Raw genomic sequence first — 20,660 nt, forward strand, 5'->3', positions numbered from 1 at the left:
GGAACCGGATACGGTTCACTGAGGCTCTGGATGGCGCTCAGGGAATCGGAACAGATGACGTAAGCAGAATGTCGGTGACGGCGGATGTAAAGAACAGCCCGGCAGAGGGCAAATATTTCAGCTGTGAAGATCGAACAGCGGCCACGGAGCCGGTATTTGAAACTGTGGGCCCCGACAGTAAAAGAACACCCGACACCGTCATTCGTCTTAGAGCCATCTGTACAAATGGAGGTCCTGCGTCGAGGGAGTTTGTCTCGCACGAGACAGGACGTGAGGGAGTGTGGGGAGGTGGGGAGAGAGAGAGAGACGAGAGGCGACCAGGTGAGCTTGCACGGAGTTTATTGAGACTAGCAGGTACAGTGCCGGGACGCTACGCGAGCAGAGTGTCCGGCGACACGCTCAGCGCCCGACGCGTCCGGAGCGGCGTCCACGTCGGCGTCAGTAGTGGCGCGAGATGTCGCCGAAGCGGTTCTCGGGCCACATACACTCGCAGCCGGAGGGCACGGTGCGAGTCACCATCTCCCAGCAGCTGGACTCGTAGCGGCGGCGCGTCAGCCACACCTTCTGGTAGCGCTGCACGCACGTGAAGCCCGGGTGCACGCACATCTGCAACACCGACCACAGCCGCCTCACCTCCGCCCTCAGCACCATCTACACCTGCATCTACGTCATTACTGGGGGTTGTTCGGGGGGAGAGACCAAACTGCGAGGTCTCGTCGGATTAGGGAAGGACGGGGAAGGGAGTCGGCCGTGCCCTTTCAGAGGAACCATCCCGGCATTTGCCTGGAGAGATTTAGGGAAATCACGGAAAACCTGTATCAGGATGGCCGGACGCGGGATTGAACCGTCGTCCTCCCGAATGCGAGGCCAGTGTGCTAGCCACTACGCCACCTCGCTCGGTGTACATGATTACCCTGCAATTCAGATTTAAGTGCTGGCAGAGGGCTCATCGAACCACGATCATACTGAAACTTCCTGGCAGATTAAAACTGTGTGCCGGACCGAGACTCGAACTCGGGACCTTTGCCTCTCGCGGGCAACTGCTCTACTTACTGAACTACCCAAGCACGACTCACGCCCTGTCATCACAGCTTTACTTCTGCCAGTATCTCGTCTCCCTCCAGCTTTAATCAGCCAGGAACTTTCATATCAGCTGCAGAGTGAAAATCTCTTTCTGGAAACATCCCCCAGGCTGTGGCTAAGCCATGTCTCCGCAATATCCTTTCTTTCAGGAGTGCTAGTTCTGCAAGGTTCGCAGAAGCGCTTCTGTTAAGTTTGGAAGGTAGCAGACGAGGTACTGGCAGAAGTAAAGCTGTGAGGACAGGGCGTGAGTCGTGCTTCGGTAGCTCAGATGGTAGAGCACTTGCCCGCTAAAGGCAAAGGTCTTGAGTTCGAGTCTCGGTGGGGTACACAGTTTTAATCTGCCAGGAAGTTTCATATCAGCGCACACTCCGCTGCAGAGCGAAAATCTCATTCTGGCACAATCATACTATCTCTGTACCATTCCACTCCCGAACAGCGCGCGGGAAAAACGAACACCTAAACCTTTCTGTTCGAGCTCCGATTTCTCTTATTTTATTTTGATGATCATTCCTACCTATGTAGGCTGGGCTCAACAGAATATTTTCGCATTCGGAAGCGAAAGTTAGTGACTGAAATTTCGTAAATAGATCTCGCCTGGACGAAAAACATCTTCGGTTTAATGACTTCCGTCCCAACTCGCGTATCATATCTGCCACACTCTCTCCCCTATTACGTGATAATACAAAACGAGCTGCCCTTTTTTGCGTCCTTTCGATGTCCCCCGTCAATCCCACCTGGTAAGGATCCCACACCGCGCAGCAATATTCTAACGGAGGACGAACGAGTGTAGTGTAAGCTGTCTCTTTAGTGGACTTGTTGCATCTTCCAAGTGTCCTGTCAATGAAACGCAACCTTTGGCTCGCCTTCCCTACAATATTATCTATGTGGTCATTCCAACTGAAGTTGTTCGTAATTTTTACACCCAGGTACTTAGTTGAATTGACAGCCTTGAGAATTGTACTATTTATCGAGTAACCCAATTCCAACGGATTTCCTTTGGAACTCATGTTGATCACCTCACACTTTTCGTTATTTAGCGTCAACTGCCACCTGCCACACCGTACAGCAATCTTTTCTAAATTGCTTTGCAACTGATACTGGTCTTCAGATGACCTTACTAGACGGTAAATTAGAGCATCATCTGCGAACAACCTAAGGGAACTGCTCAGATTGTCACCCAGGTCATTTATATACAGTAGATCGGGAACAGCAGAGGTCCCAGGACGCTTCCCTGTGGAACACCTGATATCACTTCAGTTTTACTCGACGATTTGCGGTCTATTGCTACGAACTGCGACCTTCCTGACAGGAAATCACGAATCCAGTCGCACAACTGAGACGATACCCCATAAGCCCGCAGCTTGATTAGAAGTCGCATGTGAGGAACGGTGTCAAAAGCTTTCCGGAAATCTAGACATGCGGAATCAACCTGAGATCGCCTGTCGATAGTGGCCATTACTTCTTGCTGCATTGCACAAGAGCGATGTTTTCTGAAACCATGCTGATTACGCATCAATAGATCGTTCCCTTCGAGGTGATTCATAATGTTTGAATGCAGTATATGCTCCAAAACCCTACTGCAAACCGACGTCAATGATATAGGTCTCTAGTTAAATGGATTACTCCTACTACCCTTCTTAAACACTGGTGCGACCTGCGCAATTTTCCAATCTGTAGGTACAGATCTATCAGTGACTGAGCGGTTGTATATGAGTGCTAAGTAGGGAGCTATTGTATCAGCGTAATCTGACCAGGGCCGTCGATAAAATATCTGCACTGGAGCGCCAAAGAAACTGGTATAGGCATGCGTATTCAAATACAGAGATACGTAAACAGGCAGAATTCGGCGCTGCGGTCGGCAAAGCCGATGTAAGACAGCGAGTGTCTGGCGCAGTCGTTAGATCAGTTACTCCTGCTACAATGGCAGGTTATCAAGATTTCGGTGAGTCTGAACGTGGTGTTATCATCGGCGTCGCCGAGGTAGCGATGAAGTGCGGATTTTCCCTGGGTACAACACAGTCAAACTTTATGAACTTTTCTACATATGAGCGTTCTCTGAATACAAGGAATCTGGTAAAACATCAGTCGCTGCGGCCGGAAATGGATCCTGCAAGAGCGGAACCGACGACGACTGAACAGAGTCGTTCAATGTGACAGAAGTGCACCCCGTCCACAAATTGCTGGAGATTTCAATCCTGGGTCAGTAACAAGTGTCAGTGTGCGAACCATTCTACGAAAACTTGGAACACAGCTGCTAAGGTTCAGAGACTGAGTCAGAATTATGTTGTAACAAATAAGCCCTCGCTGACAAATATTGAGTCAAAATTGACCTGGTTTCCACGCTACTATGACCGTCGTCTTCAGAATTGAACCAACTGTTCTAAAACATATTGGGTTAATAGTACATTAATGAAATTAAAGTTTGTACTGACTGGAAAAGATGCAGTACTTACAGGTCACATATTAAAAATGATCTGAGCCGGAAAGGAGACCTCATGAACAGTTGTGAGATGGCGAGCCGCTAAGGGCTACTCGTACTGTGAACAAGGGTTACAACAAGACTGAGGTGCCCACGTTAGAAAGTGTGGGACAGTAAACACGGTGTTGGTACGAGCGCCATCTAGAAGCCAGCCGCAGAAACAACTAGGCTACTGTACATTCAAAATTAGACTCATGAAATTGTGATAAAGCTGATTCAGGCATAACGTAAGCATTAATAATAACAGGATGAAGTTACATATTTATCTGCTTTATATAGAGATACATTTTGTAATGTAAAAAACGTTATTTATGAGATACAAGAAAACAGCAAAGATGTGGCAGGAAAGCAACATTTCGGTAAACTGCATGAGGAAATCTGAATCAAAGATCAAGCAATGGCTTTATACAGTCAAAAAAGTTTTTATTTCTCTGCTGCAGCTGTTCGTTGAGAATGTGGCCATCATGACGAGTGAGATGTTTGAAAATCTACAATTCTTCTAAGACATCTAACCTACGCCTCTTCTTTTCGGTATGCAGAATATTATTATCGCCTGTGGCTTTAGGAACGTGTCCAGTAATTAAGAGATGATCGGCAAAGGACGAATTTAGGGGACTGGTGCCGTTCTTTCTCAAAAGATGTTCTTTATATGTGGAGGTGAAAGCACGTCCGGTTTGTTCTATATAATAGGAGGACCAGGTATCGCAGATGATCTTATAAACGCCAGAACTTTCTGTAGGGGAGCGAATGGATTTCAAATTATGAATGAAGTTTCTCTTTAGGTTTACTAGAGAAGGCAACATTGCAGTTGTATTTGTTGCGAGGCATGCGCTGAATCTGATAGGAAATGGGTGCTATGAAAGGAATAGAAAAACGTTTTTTTTGAGTTAATTTCAGTGCATGAGGTGTTTAGCGTGGTAGATCTAATTTTGAATGTACAGTAGCCTAGCTGTTTCTGCGGCTACTAGATGGCCCACACTTTCTAACGTGGGCACCTCAGTCTCGTTGCACCCTTGTTCACAGTAAGAGCAGCCCTTAGCGGCTCGCCATCTCACAACTGTCCATGACGTCGCCTTTCCGGCTCAGATCTTTTTTAATATGTGACTTGTAAGCACTGTATCTTTTCCGGTCAGTACAAACTTTAATTTCATTAATGTACTATTAACCCAATATATTTTAGAACAGTTAGTCTAATTCTGAAGACGGTGCTCATAGTAGCGTCGAAACCAGGTCAATTTTGACTTAATATTTGTGACCGAGGGCTTATTTGTTCCAATAACATTCTACGAAACGTCACCGATATGGGCTTTTGAAGCCGAAGGCCCACTCGTGTACCCTTGATGACTGCACGACACAAAGCTTCACGCATCCCCTGGGCCAGTCAACGCTTTGGGCTCTTGATGACTGGAAACATGTTGCCTGGTGGGACGAGTCTTGTTTCAAATTGTATCGAGTGGCTGGACGTGTACGGGTCTGGAGACAACCTCATGAATCCGTGGACCCTGCATGTCAGCAGGGGACTGTTCAAGCTGGTGGAGGCTCTGTAATGGTGTGAGGCGTGTGCAGTTGGAGCGATACGGGACCCCTGATACGTCTACATTCGACTCTGACAGGTGACACGTACGTAAGAGTTCTGTCTGATCAGATGCATCCATTCATGTCCATTGTGCATTCCGGAGGACGTGGGCAATTCCAGCAGGACAATGCGACACTCCACACGTCCATTACTGCTACAGAGTGGCTCCAGCAGCACTCTTCTGACTTTAAACACATTATTATGCATATCTGGGATGTCTTGGAATATGCAATTCAGAAGAGATCTCCACCCCTTCATACTCTTACGGGTTTATGGAGAGCCCTATGGGATTCATGGTGTCAATTCCTTCCGTCACCACTTCAGACTTAGCCGAGTCCACGCCATGTGGTGTTGCGGCACTTCTGCGCAGTCGCGCTGGGCCTACACGATATTAGGTAGGTGTGCCAGTTTCTTTCGCTCTTCAGTCTATGACGGCGATACTTTTTCCAACGATATATCGATATCCGATTTCGAGAAGGAAATATCGATTGCCAATATTTTAAGTTATACTTTTTTTCGCAATTTTGATATATTTTTGAAATCGTTTCTTTTCAGATTGTGGTAGAACATAATTTTACTTTCACTGCAAGAAGGAGTCTTACTTCTTTTTGAGCTTTCATCTCATCCAGTATTTCTCTTTGACTGTATGAAGCAAGTATAGGTGACACAAACAAGAAGTCCCAATGCACTGGCGGGGGGGGGGGGGGGGCTGTTATTTCAAACAAGGGTCCGGATGTGAAGTAACAGCGCACCAGATGCGTTAAAAAAATAAATTTAACGCAACTTTGGAGCCATTTCTCCACATCGGCATTCTTAAAAAACAGTCGCTGGACTGGTCAACAAAAATCTAAGTGACATGATTGGTCTTTCTGGTGGGCGGAGACTTGTGAGGGGAAATGCCGATGCATCGGAGATCCTACCCCCATGAAACATGGACCTTGTCGTTGGTGGGGAGGCTTGCGTGCCTCAGCAATACAGATGGCTGTACCGTAGGTGCAACCACAACGGAGGGGTATCTGTTGAGAGGCCAGACAAACGTGTGGTTCCTGAAGAGGGGCAGCAGCCTTTTCAGTAGTTGCAGGGGCAACAGTCTGGATGATTGACTGATTTGGTCTTGTAACAATAACCAAAACGGCCTTGCTGTACTGGCACTGCGAACGGCTGAAAGCAAGGGGAAACTACAGCCGTAATGTTTCCCGAGGGCATGCAGTTTTATTGTACGGCGTGGAGAGGTGCATCAAACCAGTCTCAGGACTGAAGACAACAACAACAGCAACGATCGGATCTCGGTGCTACCGACAAAAACAACAGGATTTCGACCGAAAACAGAAGCTGCACAGGGCAACTTCTGAATCTCACCCAGTTTATAGAGGATGGCTTTGAAACCCGACAAGTAACGGGCGTGTCTTCGTGGATCTCACAGCAGCTTATGATCCTGTCCAACATCGGTTACTCCGTGCAAAACTATACAATAAAATCAAGAATGTCCACCTCGTTAGACTAATCAGCACCCTCCTCCAAAACCGCAGGTTTTTTTGTTGAATTTTGAGGACAATGCAGTCAGTGGAGAGCGCAGAAAAATGTTCTGCCTCAGGGAAGCGTCTTGGCTCCACTTCTCTTCAACATTTATACCAACGACCAACCACTGACCCCTTGCATAACGAGATTCTTATACGCAGATGACCTAGCCCTTGCTACGCAGAGCTCCTGCTTTGAAACAGTGGAGAGAAATCTGACAACTGCGCTTAGAACACTGTCAAGCTGCTACAATCGGAACCAACTCAGACCAAACTGTTCGAAGACAAGTGTGTGCCTTTCATTTAAGGAACAGCGGAGCTAATCGGGAGCTTCATATTCAATGGTCAGGCGTCCAACTCCAGCATCATCAAGCCCCTAAATACTTCGGAGTCACTCTCGACAGAGCTCTGATATTCGAAACTCACTCAAAGGACACCAAAATGAAAATCTCCACTCGAAACAACCTAATTCGCAAACTAGCGGGGACAGAGCGGGCTCACATCCACAAACTATTCGCTCCTCTGCAATGGCACTGTGCTTTTCTACTGCCGAATATGCTTCCCCAGTCTGGTACAGGTTATCTCATGCCAGACAAGTAGACACTGCTCTCAACGAAACCTGCAGGTTGATCACAGGTTGCTTAAGACCTACCCCAACTGATACGCTTTACCACATGGCTGGAAAAGCGCCAGCAGAGCAATGGCTGCCACCAAGGAGAGACTAGAAGTGGAACAGGACAGCGCCCATCCACAGCAACGGCTGAGCCCACGAAAGAGCTACCTGAGGACGTCCGAGAAGCTCACCGTTTCACCAGAGAAGGCAAGGCTGGCGTCTCACCTGCGCAGATGGACGCCAGAAGCTGAAGAACTACCACCTCAGCACAATGAGAGCTGGCTGGTGTGGAACCCTTTATACAGACTACGGTCAGGAGTTAGACGACCCAGAGACAACCTGCAGACAGGGGGCTTCATAGCAGAAGATACGGCCTGTGATTGGGGACAAGGACAAACCACAAGCTACATGCTTGAGTGCCCATTGCGCCCTACATCCTGTACGAAGAATGATCTCCTGAAAGCCACTCCAAGCGCCTTGGAGGATGCAAAATACTGGGCACATGTAATATAAATACAATTTGTGCATATATACGGGGTGGCCCATTTGCGTTAATTCGTATGCCACTTTTCTTACCATCATAACTGTCAACCACAAACCCAATTCTTAATGTAGTTGCATAGTTCTGTCTCAACTTCTGGCGTTAGAGCAAATGGCCTTTCTAATTTAGGACTGTCTTTCACATTTCTGTTGAGGTAGTCTTTTAATGTGCTTCACGGAACGTCCATTTGCTTTGAAGCTTGGTATGCAGGGTGCTCGATTGATCGTGACCGGGCCAAATATCTCACAAAATACGCATCAAATGAAAAACTGCAAAGAACGAAACTTGTCTAGCTTGAAGGGGGAAACCAGATGGCGCTACGGTTGGCCTGCTAGATGACGCTTCCATAAGTCAAACGGATATCAACTGCGTTTTTTAAATAGGAACCCCCGTTTTTTACTACATATTCGTGTAGTACGTAAAGAAATATGAATGTTTTAGTTGGACCACTTGTTTCGCTTTGTGATAGATGGCGCTATGATAGTCACAAACATATGGCTCGCAATTTTAGACGAACAATTGGTAACAGGTAGGTTTTTTAAATTAAAATACAGAACGTAGGTACATTTGAACATTTTATTTCGGTTGTTCCAATGTGATACATGTACCTTTATGAACATATCTTTTCTGAGAACGCATGGTGTTACAGCGTCATTACCCGTAAATACCACATTAATGCAATAAATGCTCAAAATGATGTCTGTCAACCTCAATGCATTTGGCAATACGTGTAACGACATTCCTCTCAACAGCAAATAGTTCACCTTCTGTAATGTTCGCACATGCATTGACAATGTGCTGTCGGTGAATGACGCTTCGTCGCTAAATAGAACGCGTGCAAAAAATCTTTCATCGTCCCGTAATTTCTCTTGTGCCCAGTGGCAGAACTGAACACGACGTTCAAAGTTGTCGCCTTGCAATTCCTGGTGCATAGAAATATGGTACGTGTGCAATCGATGTTGATGTAGCATTCTAAACAGCGACGTTTTTGAGATTCCCGATTCTCGCGCTATTTGTCTGCTACCGATGTGCGGATTAGCCTCGACAGCAGCTAAAACACCTACTTGGGCATCATCATTTGTTGCAGGTCGTGGTAGACGTTTCACATGTGTCAAACACTTCCTGTTTCCTTAAATACCGCAACTATCCGGTGAACGGTCTGGACCCTTGGATGATGTCGTCCAGGATACCGAGTAGCATACATAGCACACGCCCGTTGAGCATTTTGATCACAATAGCCATACATCAACACGATATAGACCTTTTCCGCAATTGTTAAACGGCCCATTTTAACATGGGTAATGTATCACGAAGCAAATACCGTCCGCACTGGCGGAATGTTATGTGATACCACGTACTTACACGTTTGTGACTATTACAGCGCCATCTATCACAAAGCTAAAAAAGGGGTCATACTAAAACATTCATATTTCCTAGGGTACTACACGAATATGTAATAAAAATGGGGGTTCTTATTTTAAAAAAGAAACGCAGTTGATATCCGTTTGACCTATGGCAGCGCCATCTAGCGGGCCAAACACAGTGCTATCTGGTTTCCCCCTTCAAGCTAGACGAGTTTGGTTCTGTGTAGTTTTCTCCTTGGACGCTTATTTCGTGAGATATTTGGCCCAGTCACTATCAATGGACCACCCTGTATATTAGGGATGGGAGACGTTAAAGAGAGATTTGAGACCCGAGGAATGTAAAGAAAACATCCCGTTGTCTGTCATGCTGCATCCTTGAGACTGTGAGAGCTAGACCGGCCCACAACCTTCTTTCTGACTATAGAGCTGGACCACCGAGCATGTCTACAACCTGGTGGGCGCCTCGTTATGAAACCCACTTTAAGAATGGGAGAGTTCAGATGAGAGCAGTGTAGTCCAGAGGAACACCACAGCGACTTGGCGCCCAGTGCATTATCTGTTTTCTGACTATGGAGCTGAGCCACTAAAGATGTCTACAGTGCAGTGGTCCCTTCTTATGAAACCCAGTTCAAGAATGGGAGAGTTCACATGACAGCAGTGTAGAGGTCCACTGGAACAACCCAGAGGCTTGGCGCCCGGTCCATTGCCTGCTTGCTGACTGTCGAGCTGGACCACTGAGGATGTCCACAGCCTGGTGTTCCCCCCTTATGAAACCCACTTTGAGAATGAGACAGTTGAGATGAGAGCAATGTAGAGGTCCACTGTAACAGCATAGAGACTTGGCGCCCAGTGCACTACCTGTTTTATGACTGTGGAGTTGAGCCACTGAGAATGTCTACAGCCCGGTGGTGCCCTGTTATGAAACCCACTTTAAGAATGGGACAGTTCACATAAGAGCTGTGTAGAGTTCCACTGGAACACCCCAGAGACTTGGCACCCAGAGCATTGACTGCTTGCTGCCTGTGGTGCTGGGCCACTGAGGATGTCTACAGCCCGGTTGTGCCCCATTATGAAACCGACTTAAGAATCAGAGAGTTCAGATGAGAGTAGTGTAGATGCCCACTCGAACACCATAGAGATTGGCGCCCAGTGCATTACCTGTTTTCTGACTGTGGCGCTGAGCCACTGAGGATGTCTACAGCGCAGTGGTCCCTTCTTATGAAACCCAGTTCAAGAATGGGAGAGTTCACATGACAGCAGTGTAGAGGTCCACTGGAACAACCCAGAGGCTTGGCGCCCGGTGCATTGCCTGCTTGCTGACTGTCGAGCTGGACCACTGAGGATGTCCACAGCCTGGTGTTCCCCCCTTATGAAACCCACTTTGAGAATGAGACAGTTGAGATGAGAGCAATGTAGAGGTCCACTGTAACAGCATAGAGACTTGGCGCCCAGTGCACTACCTGTTTTATGACTGTGGAGTTGAGCCACTGAGAATGTCTACAGCCCGGTGGTGCCCTGTTATGAAACCCACTTTAAGAATGGGACAGTTCACATAAGAGCTGTGTAGAGTTCCACTGGAACACCCCAGAGACTTGGCACCCAGAGCATTGACTGCTTGCTGCCTGTGGTGCTGGGCCACTGAGGATGTCTACAGCCCGGTTGTGCCCCATTATGAAACCGACTTAAGAATCAGAGAGTTCAGATGAGAGTAGTGTAGATGCCCACTCGAACACCATAGAGATTGGCGCCCAGTGCATTACCTGTTTTCTGACTGTGGCGCTGAGCCACTGAGGATGTCTACAGCGCAGTGGTCCCTTCTTATGAAACCCAGTTCAAGAATGGGAGAGTTCACATGACAGCAGTGTAGAGGTCCACTGGAACAACCCAGAGGCTTGGCGCCCGGTCCATTGCCTGCTTGCTGACTGTCGAGCTGGACCACTGAGGATGTCCACAGCCTGGTGTTCCCCCCTTATGAAACCCACTTTGAGAATGAGACAGTTGAGATGAGAGCAATGTAGAGGTCCACTGTAACAGCATAGAGACTTGGCGCCCAGTGCACTACCTGTTTTATGACTGTGGAGTTGAGCCACTGAGAATGTCTACAGCCCGGTGGTGCCCTGTTATGAAACCCACTTTAAGAATGGGAGAGTTCAGATGAGAGCAGTATAGAGGCCCACCGGAACACCCCAGACACTTGGCGCCCAGTGTGTTGCCTGCTTGCTGACTGTGCAGATGGGCCACTGAGGATGTCTACAGCCTTGTGTTCCCCCTTATGAAATCCACTTTAAGAACTGGAGAGTTCAGATAAGAGCAATGTAGTCCACTGTAACACCCCATACACTTGGCACCCAGTGCGTTGCCTGCTTGCTGACTTGGAGATGGACCACTGAGGATGTCTAGAGCTCGATGGTGCCCCCTTATGAAACCCACTTGAAGAATGGAAGTGTTCAGATGAGAGCAGTGTAGTGGCCACAGAGACAGGGTGTGCGGTGCGTTAACTGCTTGGTGACTTGGAGTTGGACCACTGAGGATGTCTAGAGCCCGATGGTGCCTCCTTATAGAACCCACTTGAAGAATGGAAGTGTTCAGATGAGAGCAGTGTAGTGGCCACAGAGACTGGGTGTGCGGTGCGTTACCTGCTTGGTGACTTGGAGTTGGACCACTGAGGATGTCTAGAGCCCGATGGTGCCCCCTTATGGAACCCACTTGAAGAATGGGAGTGTTCAGATGAGAGCAGTGTAGTGGCCACAGAGACTGGGCACCCGGTGCGTTACCTGCTTGGTGACGACGGAGCTGGCGCGCAGGCTGAGCACGTCTGCGGCCTCGCGCTCCTGCTGCTGCTCCTGGCTGGCGGCCGCGGCCTGCCGGCACAGCACCTCGTGGTAGTGTGGCGGTCGGTACTCGTACACGCCGTCGTTCAGCTCCACCCGGTTCCTCTGCGTCTGGCAAAGCGGCTGGTAGCTCTGCGGCAAAGTGGTGGCGTGCCGGGCTAGCTCCACAAACAGACACTCCTTACTGAGTTAGCATTACAATATACATTCCACACTATGTGATAGAGAGCATCTGGACACCCCCCCCCCCCTCCCGCCCTATGTAAAGTGAAGTTGGCCATTAGATGTCATGAGCGGCGGACCCACATTTATAAAGAGGTTAGGGAGTATTGTGTCCTCAGTAGAGAAGCAGCAACAGCAGAATTGCTCAGATAGAAGAGCTCGGTGACTCCAAATATTGACTAGGCACGGGATGCCGCCTGAGTAATAGATCAATCAGGGACATTCCATCCCTTCCAAAGCTGCTGAGCTGTGAGCTGGAAATGCGAAGAAACAAGCACAGCTACACTCTCTGATCAACAGTATCCGGACACATGCCTGAAAATAACTTACAAGTTCGTGGCGCCCTCCATCGGTAATGCTAGAATTTAGTATGGTGTTGGCTCACCCTTGGCCTCGGTGACAGCTTCCACTCTCGCAGGCGTAGGTTCAGTCACGTGCTGGATGGTTTCTTGGGGAATGGTAGCCCATTCTTCACAGAGTGCTCCACTCAGGGAGGTATCGATATCGTTCGGTGAGGCCTGACACGAAATCGGCGTTCCAAAACATCCCAAAGGTGTTCTACGTGATCAGGTCTGGACTCTGTGCACGCCAGTCCATTACAGGGGTGTTACTGTCATGTAAGTACTCCGCCACAGCCCGTGCATTATGAACAGGTGCTCGATCTTGTTGAAAGATGAAGTCGCCATCCCGGAATTGCTCTTCAACGGTGGGAAGCAAGATTGTGCATAAAACATCGATGTAGGCTTTGCTGTGATAGTGCCACGAAAAGCAAAAAGGGGTGCAAGCCCCCTCCACGAAACAAATGACCACACCATAACTGCCTCCGAATTTTACTGTTGGCACTACCCACACTGGCAGATGACCTTCACTGGACATTCGCCACACCCACACACTGCCTTCGGATCGCCACATTGTGTACCGTGATTCGTCACTCCACACAACGTTTTTCCACTGTTCAATCGTGCAATGTTTACGCTCCTTACACCAAGCAAGGCGTCGTTTGGCATTTATCAGCGTGATGTGTGGCTTATGAGGAGCGGCTGGACCACGAAATCCAAGTTTTTTCACTTCCCACCTAACTGTCATAGTACTTGCAGTGGATCCTGATGCAATTTAGGATTCCTATCTGACGGCCTGGATAGATGTCTGCCTATTACACATTATGACCCTCTTAAACTGTCGGCGGTCTCTGTCAGTCAGCAGACGAGGCCGGCCTGTACGCTTTTGTGCTATACGTGTCCCTTCACGTTTCCACTTTACTATCACATCAGAAACAGTGGACCTAGGGATGCTTAGAAGTGTGGAATTCTCGCGTAGAGACGTATGTGACGAGTGGAACCCAGTCACCTGATCACGTTCCAAGTCCATGAGTTCCGCAGAGCGCCCCATCCTGCTCTCTCACGATATCTGATCACTACTGAGGTCGCTGATATGGAGCACCTGGCAGTAGGTGGCAGCACAACACACCTAATATGAAAAATATCTGTTTCTTGACGGTGTCCGGATACTGTTGATCACATAGTGTAAGTCTATGTCCATCTTTATACAGATGGTTGAAGGACCTCGGACGTTGAGTACAGAATGGCGAATCAAAACACCTTCCAGCTGTCTAAATTTCCAATTGTTATTTTATTCAGCAACCAGTTTCAGCGATATATTACGCCATCTTCAGGCCCCCTAACCGACGTATAGAAGGATTCCCACCTCTGGTCGAGTCAAACTAGAGACCAGCATTCATTGTTTGGTATTCATAGATAATTGACGAAGGAATCCCTTGGATCCAAGGGAGTGCTGCGAACGTACACTCCTGGAAATTGAAATAAGAACACCGTGAATTCATTGTCCCAGGAAGGGGAAACTTTATTGACACATTCCTGGGGTCAGATACATCACATGATCACACTGACAGAACCACAGGCACATACACACAGGCAACAGAGCATGCACAATGTCGGCACTAGTACAGTGTATATCCACCTTTCGCAGCAATGCAGGCTGCTATTCTCCCATGGAGACGATCGTAGAGATGCTGGATGTAGTCCTGTGGAACGGCTTGCCATGCCATTTCCACCTGGTGCCTTAGTTGGACCGGCGTTCGTGCTGGACGTGCAGACCACGTGAGACGACGCTTCATCCAGTCCCAAACATGCTCAATGGGGGACAGATCCGGAGATCTTGCTGGCCAGGGTAGTTGACTTACACCTTCTAGAGCACGTTGGATGGCACGGGATACATGCGGACGTGCATTGTCCTGTTGGAATGCCAAGTTCCCTTGCCGGTCTAGGAATGGTAGAACGATGGGTTCGATGACGGTTTGGATGTACCGTGCACTGACAGTGTCCCCTCGACGATCACCAGAGGTGTACGGCCAGTGTAGGAGATCGCTCCCCACACCATGATGCCGGGTGTTGGCCCTGTGTGCCTCGGTCGTATGCAGTCCTGATTATGGCGCTCACCTGCACGGCGCCAAACACGCATACGACCATCATTGGCACCAAGGCAGAAGCGACTCTCATCGCTGAAGACGACACGTCTCCATTCGTCCCTCCATTCACGCCTGTCGCGACACCACTGGAGGCGGGCTGCACGATGTTGGGGCGTGAGCGGAAGACGGCCTAACGGTGTGCGGGACCGTAGCCCAGCTTCATGGAGACGGTTGCGAATGGTCCTCGCCTATATCCCAGGAGCAACAGTGTCCCTAATTTGCTGGGAAGTGGCGGTGCGGTCCCCTACGGCACTGCGTAGGATCCTACGGTCTTGGCGTGCATCCGTGCGTCGCTGTGGTCCGGTCCCAGGTCGACGGGCACGTGCACCTTCCGCCGACCACTGGCGACAACATCGATGTACTGTGGAGACCTCACGCCCCACGTGTTGAGCAATTCGGCGGTACGTCCACCTGGCCTCCCGCATGCCCACTATACGCCCTCGCTCAAAGTCCGTCAACTGCACATACGGTTCACGTCCACGCTGTCGCGGCATGCTACCAGTGTTAAAGACTGCGATGGAGCTCCGTATGCCACGGCAAACTGGCTGACACTGACGGCGGCGGTGCACAAATGCTGCGCAGCTAGCGCCATTCGACGGCCAACACCGCGGTTCCTGGTGTGTCCGCTGTGCCGTGCGTGTGATCATTGCTTGTACAGCCCTCTCGCAGTGTCCGGAGCAAGTATGGTGGGTCTGACACACCGGTGTCAATGTGTTCTTTTTTCCATTTCCAGGAGTGTATATCTCCTTCTCCACGATAATGCACAAGTGTCTTTGCACCTCAGAGGAGATCACAAACTTCTTTGCACTGCTCCTGCTCATCCATACTCCAGTCCATATTTCACACCTACTGCCTTGCATCACTGAAGGACGGATTCCACAAGAAGCACTTCAGCATTGCTAGAGAGTTACCAATGTGGCTCTGAAACAGACCTGTAGAGTGCTACCAAGCCAGTGTACAGGCTCTCACCTTAAAGTGGTGAATGGCTGCAGAAATTAAAGGAGACTTATGTACAATAATCTCTGTATATAAAAGGCAAAGGCCCCACAGACACCCAACCCAAACCGCTTGAAATTTGGTGAGGGTGTTGATCTTATACATTAAGCGTCGTTTAAGAAGGGACCTCTCAAAATAGGGGATAAAGGTTTTTTAAAACAAAATTAGTCGCTAAGGAAAATTTGAAGCTAGACCTACGAAAACTGGTATTTGGTTTCTCGATCAGTAATAAATAAATATGTGTTTCAGCAGTTTTGTAAATTTAACATCTATGGGCATGAAAGTGTGGGTGAAAGCTGATTTTTAGTATAAATCATTATACAAGAAGTACTAAAGTATTTTAGTGCTACATCTTTGAAAACTAGTATTTGACTGTCGGTTCTAGGCGCTTCAGTCCGGAACCGTGCGACTGCTACAGTCGCAGGTTCGAACCCTGCCTCAGGAATGGATGTGTGTGATTTCCTTAGGTTAGTTAGGTTTAAGTAGTTCTAAGTTCCAGAGGACTGATGACCTGAGATGTTAAGTCCCATAGTGCTCAGAGCCATTTGAACCATTTAGTATTTGACTTACAGATAAAAAAATAGGAGTATCATTGTTTTTGGAAATCCCACACCTAAGAGGGGTGCGACAGGGGGTTAACGTTTTACGAAAATATTTCATTACGAAAACTTTTTAAAAGCTAAATCTATGGAAATTTGAATTTGGCTTCTCAGATGGAAAAAAATGCGTGTTCCACTGTTCTGGAAATTCAACCCTTGACGTGGTGAAATATGGAATGAAAGTTTTTATGGGAATATTTCATTATCAAGCCTTTTTGAACCTAAATCTATGAAAATTTGTATTTTGCTTTTTTGTTAGAAACAAAAAATACATATTCAACTGTTTCTTGAAATTCAGCTCCAATGGGTTTGAAACAGAAGGTGCAATGTTTTATGAAAATATTTCATAGCTAAAATATTTTCAAGATTAATCTTTGAAAACTCGTATTTGGCTTCTGAATTAAAAAGGAGAAAATACATGTTTCATACTTTTTCGAAATCGAACCCATAATGGGGTGATATGGAGAATGAAAATTTTGAAGAAAATATTAAAATTTTTTAAGCAATGAAAATTTTTGTTTCACTTTTCGGTTACGTACAAAGAAATGCGTGTTAGGGGGTGAAATTTTCTACAGAAATATCGCCAAAAGAATGAAAAAGGCATGATTAACAATAACGCAAGCTACCAGAATCGCTTTTTGGTCAGGATGTACCATACTTCTGTGGATTAGTTAAAGTGAGTAGCGTAGATAGTGTTTCTGTTTGTCAATAACATAAGAATTCGATTAAAGAGAAAATAATCTGGGCAGACAGTACAATCTACCTGTGCAAAGCAGTGGTTTCTAAGCTGAAGGGTTCTATAATCAAAGACTCGAGGAACGATACGGTGTATTCAGATTACGAATATACAGAGTGTCCGAAAAGTATTTCCCTGATTACATAAATTGATAAGTCAGGCTAGAAGTAAGATACAAATATGAAACTGGTGTCTAATTGTTTACAAACTATCAAAGTTTTTTTCACACATCAGTAAACTTCCACATGAGCACCCTTGGTAGCACATAGCACATCTTTGCAATATTCAATTTCCGTCCACACATTAGCTAACATCACTGGAGGGATCGATTCAACGACTGTGTTTATCTGTTGCCGCATGGTTTCAAGATCTGGTACACGTGTTCGGTAGACCTCGTCCTTGACATAACCCCATAAAAAGAAGTCTAATGGGGTTGTGTAAGGAGAGCGTGGAGGCCAAACCGTTGGCCCATCACGACCAATCCATCGCCCTGGAAAGGTCAAACGTCCAAACCCCAATGAGGCAGTGCACCGTCTTGCTGAAACAAGACATCTGGGTGATACTGAAGCAGCTGAGGAACAGGACACAGTTGCAACATGTCCACATACACTGCAGATGTGACGGTAGCCTCAGCGAAGAAGAATGGCCCGATAATTCAGAATGGCACTATGGGACTCAATTGCTGTGGTCATTAGTCCCCTAGAACTTAGAACTACTTAAACCTAACTAACCTAAGGACATCACACACATCCATGCCCGAGGCAGGATTCGAACCTGCGACCGCAGCAGTCGGACGGTTCCGGACTGCGCGCCTAGAACCGCGAGACCACCGCGGCCGGCCCCGATAATTCGATCGTGCAATAGCGCGCACCAAACATTCACCTTTGGACTGCCTCTGGTGCACTCCATGACCTCGCCAGGGGGTTGCGAGCCCCAAATGCGCACATTATGGCGATTGAGTATTCCACTGACAAAGAAGGTCGCTTTGTCGGAAAAGGCAATTCGTCTGAGATAACCACCATCTTCCTCCATACGTGATAGCATTTCGACCGCAAAGTCATATCGACGTGTACTGTCACTGGGCAACAATGGAAGTGGAAGTTTACTGATGTGTGAACCAAACTTTGATAGTTTGTAAACAATTAGACACCAGTTTCATATTTGTATCTTACTTCTAGCCTGAGTTATCAATTTACGTAATCAGGGAAAGACTTTTCGGACACCCTGTAGTCGCCTGCTTTGAGGAAAGGATGTATTCCATTACTTACTGAGCTATCCTATAGCCGAGGAGACCAGAGAAGTGTCTCAGAGTTGATGAGGCCGGGAACAGAAGTGATGGTACGTTCTAGTGGGACCAAACAGCTGAGGTCGTCAGTCCCTAGGCTGACACACTACTTAATCTAACTTAAACTAACTAGCGCTGAGGACAACACACCCATGCCTGACGAACCTCTGACAGGGGAGCTGCGCGATCTGTGGCAAGGCACCTCGGACCACTCGGCTACCCTGTGTGGTACGGGTGACAGGAGCAGCACGTCTGTCAGACAATGAGAGTAAGTGGCGGAGGATACTCACGACGCCCGAGTCGCGGTCCTGGCGGGAGGTTCCTGCGACGGGCAGCCCACCGCCGTAGGGCTCGACCAGGTCGCCCTCCAGAGCCGAGTCGTCGGGGAGGAACAGCTCGTCCCACGGGAGCACCGCCGGCGGGCCGCCAGGCTCCTCGTTCCTGAGGCTCCGGACCGGCTGCAGCTGCAACTGCACAGAGACACAGAGCACCAAAGGTCAGCTCTATCTGAGGACACCAACACTGGGCATTGCGTCACGTCGCGACACGTCGGCTCAGTCTGAGGAAACAAATACTACAATGTGTCTCAGTACAAGAGGTCAGCTCTTTCTGGGGACACCAGCACCATATCATGTCACCATTAAAAAAGGGTCAACATCACACCACATCACCTGATGAGGGGTCAACCCAACCTGGGGACACCAACTCTACACCACTTCATATCACGAGATCAGCTCAGTCTGGGGACACTAAAACCATGCCACATCATGTTACAAGACATCATCCCAGTCTGGGGACACCAGAACCATGCAATGTCATGTTACAAGAGGTCATCCCAGTCTGCAAACACCAAAACCATGCCAAATCATGTTACAAGACGTCATCCCAGTCTGGGGACAACAGAACCATGCAATGTCATGTTACAAGAGATGAGCCCAGTCTGCAAACACCAAAACCATGCCAAATCACGTTACAAGGCGTCGTCCCAATCTGGTGACACCAGAACCATGCAAGGTCATGTTACAAGAGATCAGCCCAGTCTGGGGACACCAAAACCATGCCAAATTATGTTATGTCATCCCAGTCTGGGGACACCAGAACCATGGAGTGTCATGTTACAAGAGGTCAGCCCAGTCTGCGATCACCAAAACCATGACACATCATGTTACAAGACATCATCCCAGTCTGCAGAAAACCAGAACCATACAATGTCATGTTACAAGAGGTCAGCCCAATCTGGGGACACCAGAACCATGCAATGTCAGAGGTCAGCCCAGGCTGGTGACACCAGAACCATGCAATGTCATGTTACAAGAGGTCAGCCCAGTCTGGGGACACCAAAACCATGCCACATCATGTTACAAGACGTCACCCCAGACTGGGGACACAACAACCATGCAATGTCATGTTACAAGAGGTCAGCATAGTTTGCGAACACCAAAACCATGCCAACTCATGTTACAAGACGTCATCCCAGTCTGGGGACACAACAACCATGCAATGTCATGTTACAAGAGGTCAGCATAGTTTGCGAACACCAAAACCATGCCACATCATGTTACAAGACGTCATCCCAGTCTGGGGACACAACAACCATGCAATGTCATGTTACAAGAGGTCAGCATAGTTTGCGAACACCAAAACCATGCCACATCATGTTACAAGACGTCATCCCAGTCTGGGGACACAACAACCATGCAATGTCATGTTACAAGAGGTCAGCATAGTTTGCGAACACCAAAACCATGCCACATCATGTTACAAGACGTCATCCCAGTCTGGGGACACAACAACCATGCAATGTCATGTTACAAGAGGTCAGCATAGTTTGCGAACACCAAAACCATGCCACATCATGTTACAAGACGTCATCCCAGTCTGGGGACACAACAACCTTGCAATGTCATGTTACAAGAGGTCAGCATAGTTTGCGAACACCAAAACCATGCCAACTCATGTTACAAGACGTCATCCCAGTCTGGGGTCACCAGAACCATGCAATGTTATGTTACAAGAGGTCAACACAGTCGGTGAACACCAAAACCATGCCAAATCAAGTTACAAGACGTCATCCCGGCCTGGGGACACCACAACCATGTAATGACAAGTTACAAGAGGTGAGCACACTCTGGAGACACTAAAACGGTGGCACATCGTGTTACAAGACGTCATCCCAATATGGGGACACCAGAACAATGCAATGTCATGTTACAAGAGGTCAGGCCAGTTTGCGAACACCAAAACCATGCCAACTCATGTTACAAGACGTCATCCCAGTCTGGGGTCACCACAACCATGCAATGTCATCTTACAAGACGTCATCCCAGTCTGGG

At 48.0% G+C, this 20,660-nt stretch overlaps 1 protein-coding gene across 2 annotated transcripts in view; it reads right to left on the minus strand.

The window, feature by feature from the left end:
• Positions 1–322: 322 nt before the first annotated feature.
• The window catches only part of LOC126295368 (uncharacterized), a 203,166-nt gene continuing 182,828 nt past the window's right edge, over positions 323–20,660 (minus strand). For both annotated transcript variants that reach the window (XM_049987848.1, XM_049987849.1), the window contains exons 3-5: positions 18,618–18,797; positions 11,948–12,136; positions 323–606 (exon numbers count right to left, since the gene is read on the minus strand). In XM_049987848.1, coding sequence (XP_049843805.1) covers positions 439–606; positions 11,948–12,136; positions 18,618–18,797 — 537 coding nt within the window. In that variant the 3' untranslated portion in view covers positions 323–438. The remainder of the gene's footprint in view (positions 607–11,947; positions 12,137–18,617; positions 18,798–20,660) is intronic.

This window comes from Schistocerca gregaria, chromosome 11, assembly GCF_023897955.1.
Source record: "Schistocerca gregaria isolate iqSchGreg1 chromosome 11, iqSchGreg1.2, whole genome shotgun sequence".
Lineage (NCBI taxonomy): Eukaryota > Metazoa > Arthropoda > Insecta > Orthoptera > Acrididae > Schistocerca > Schistocerca gregaria.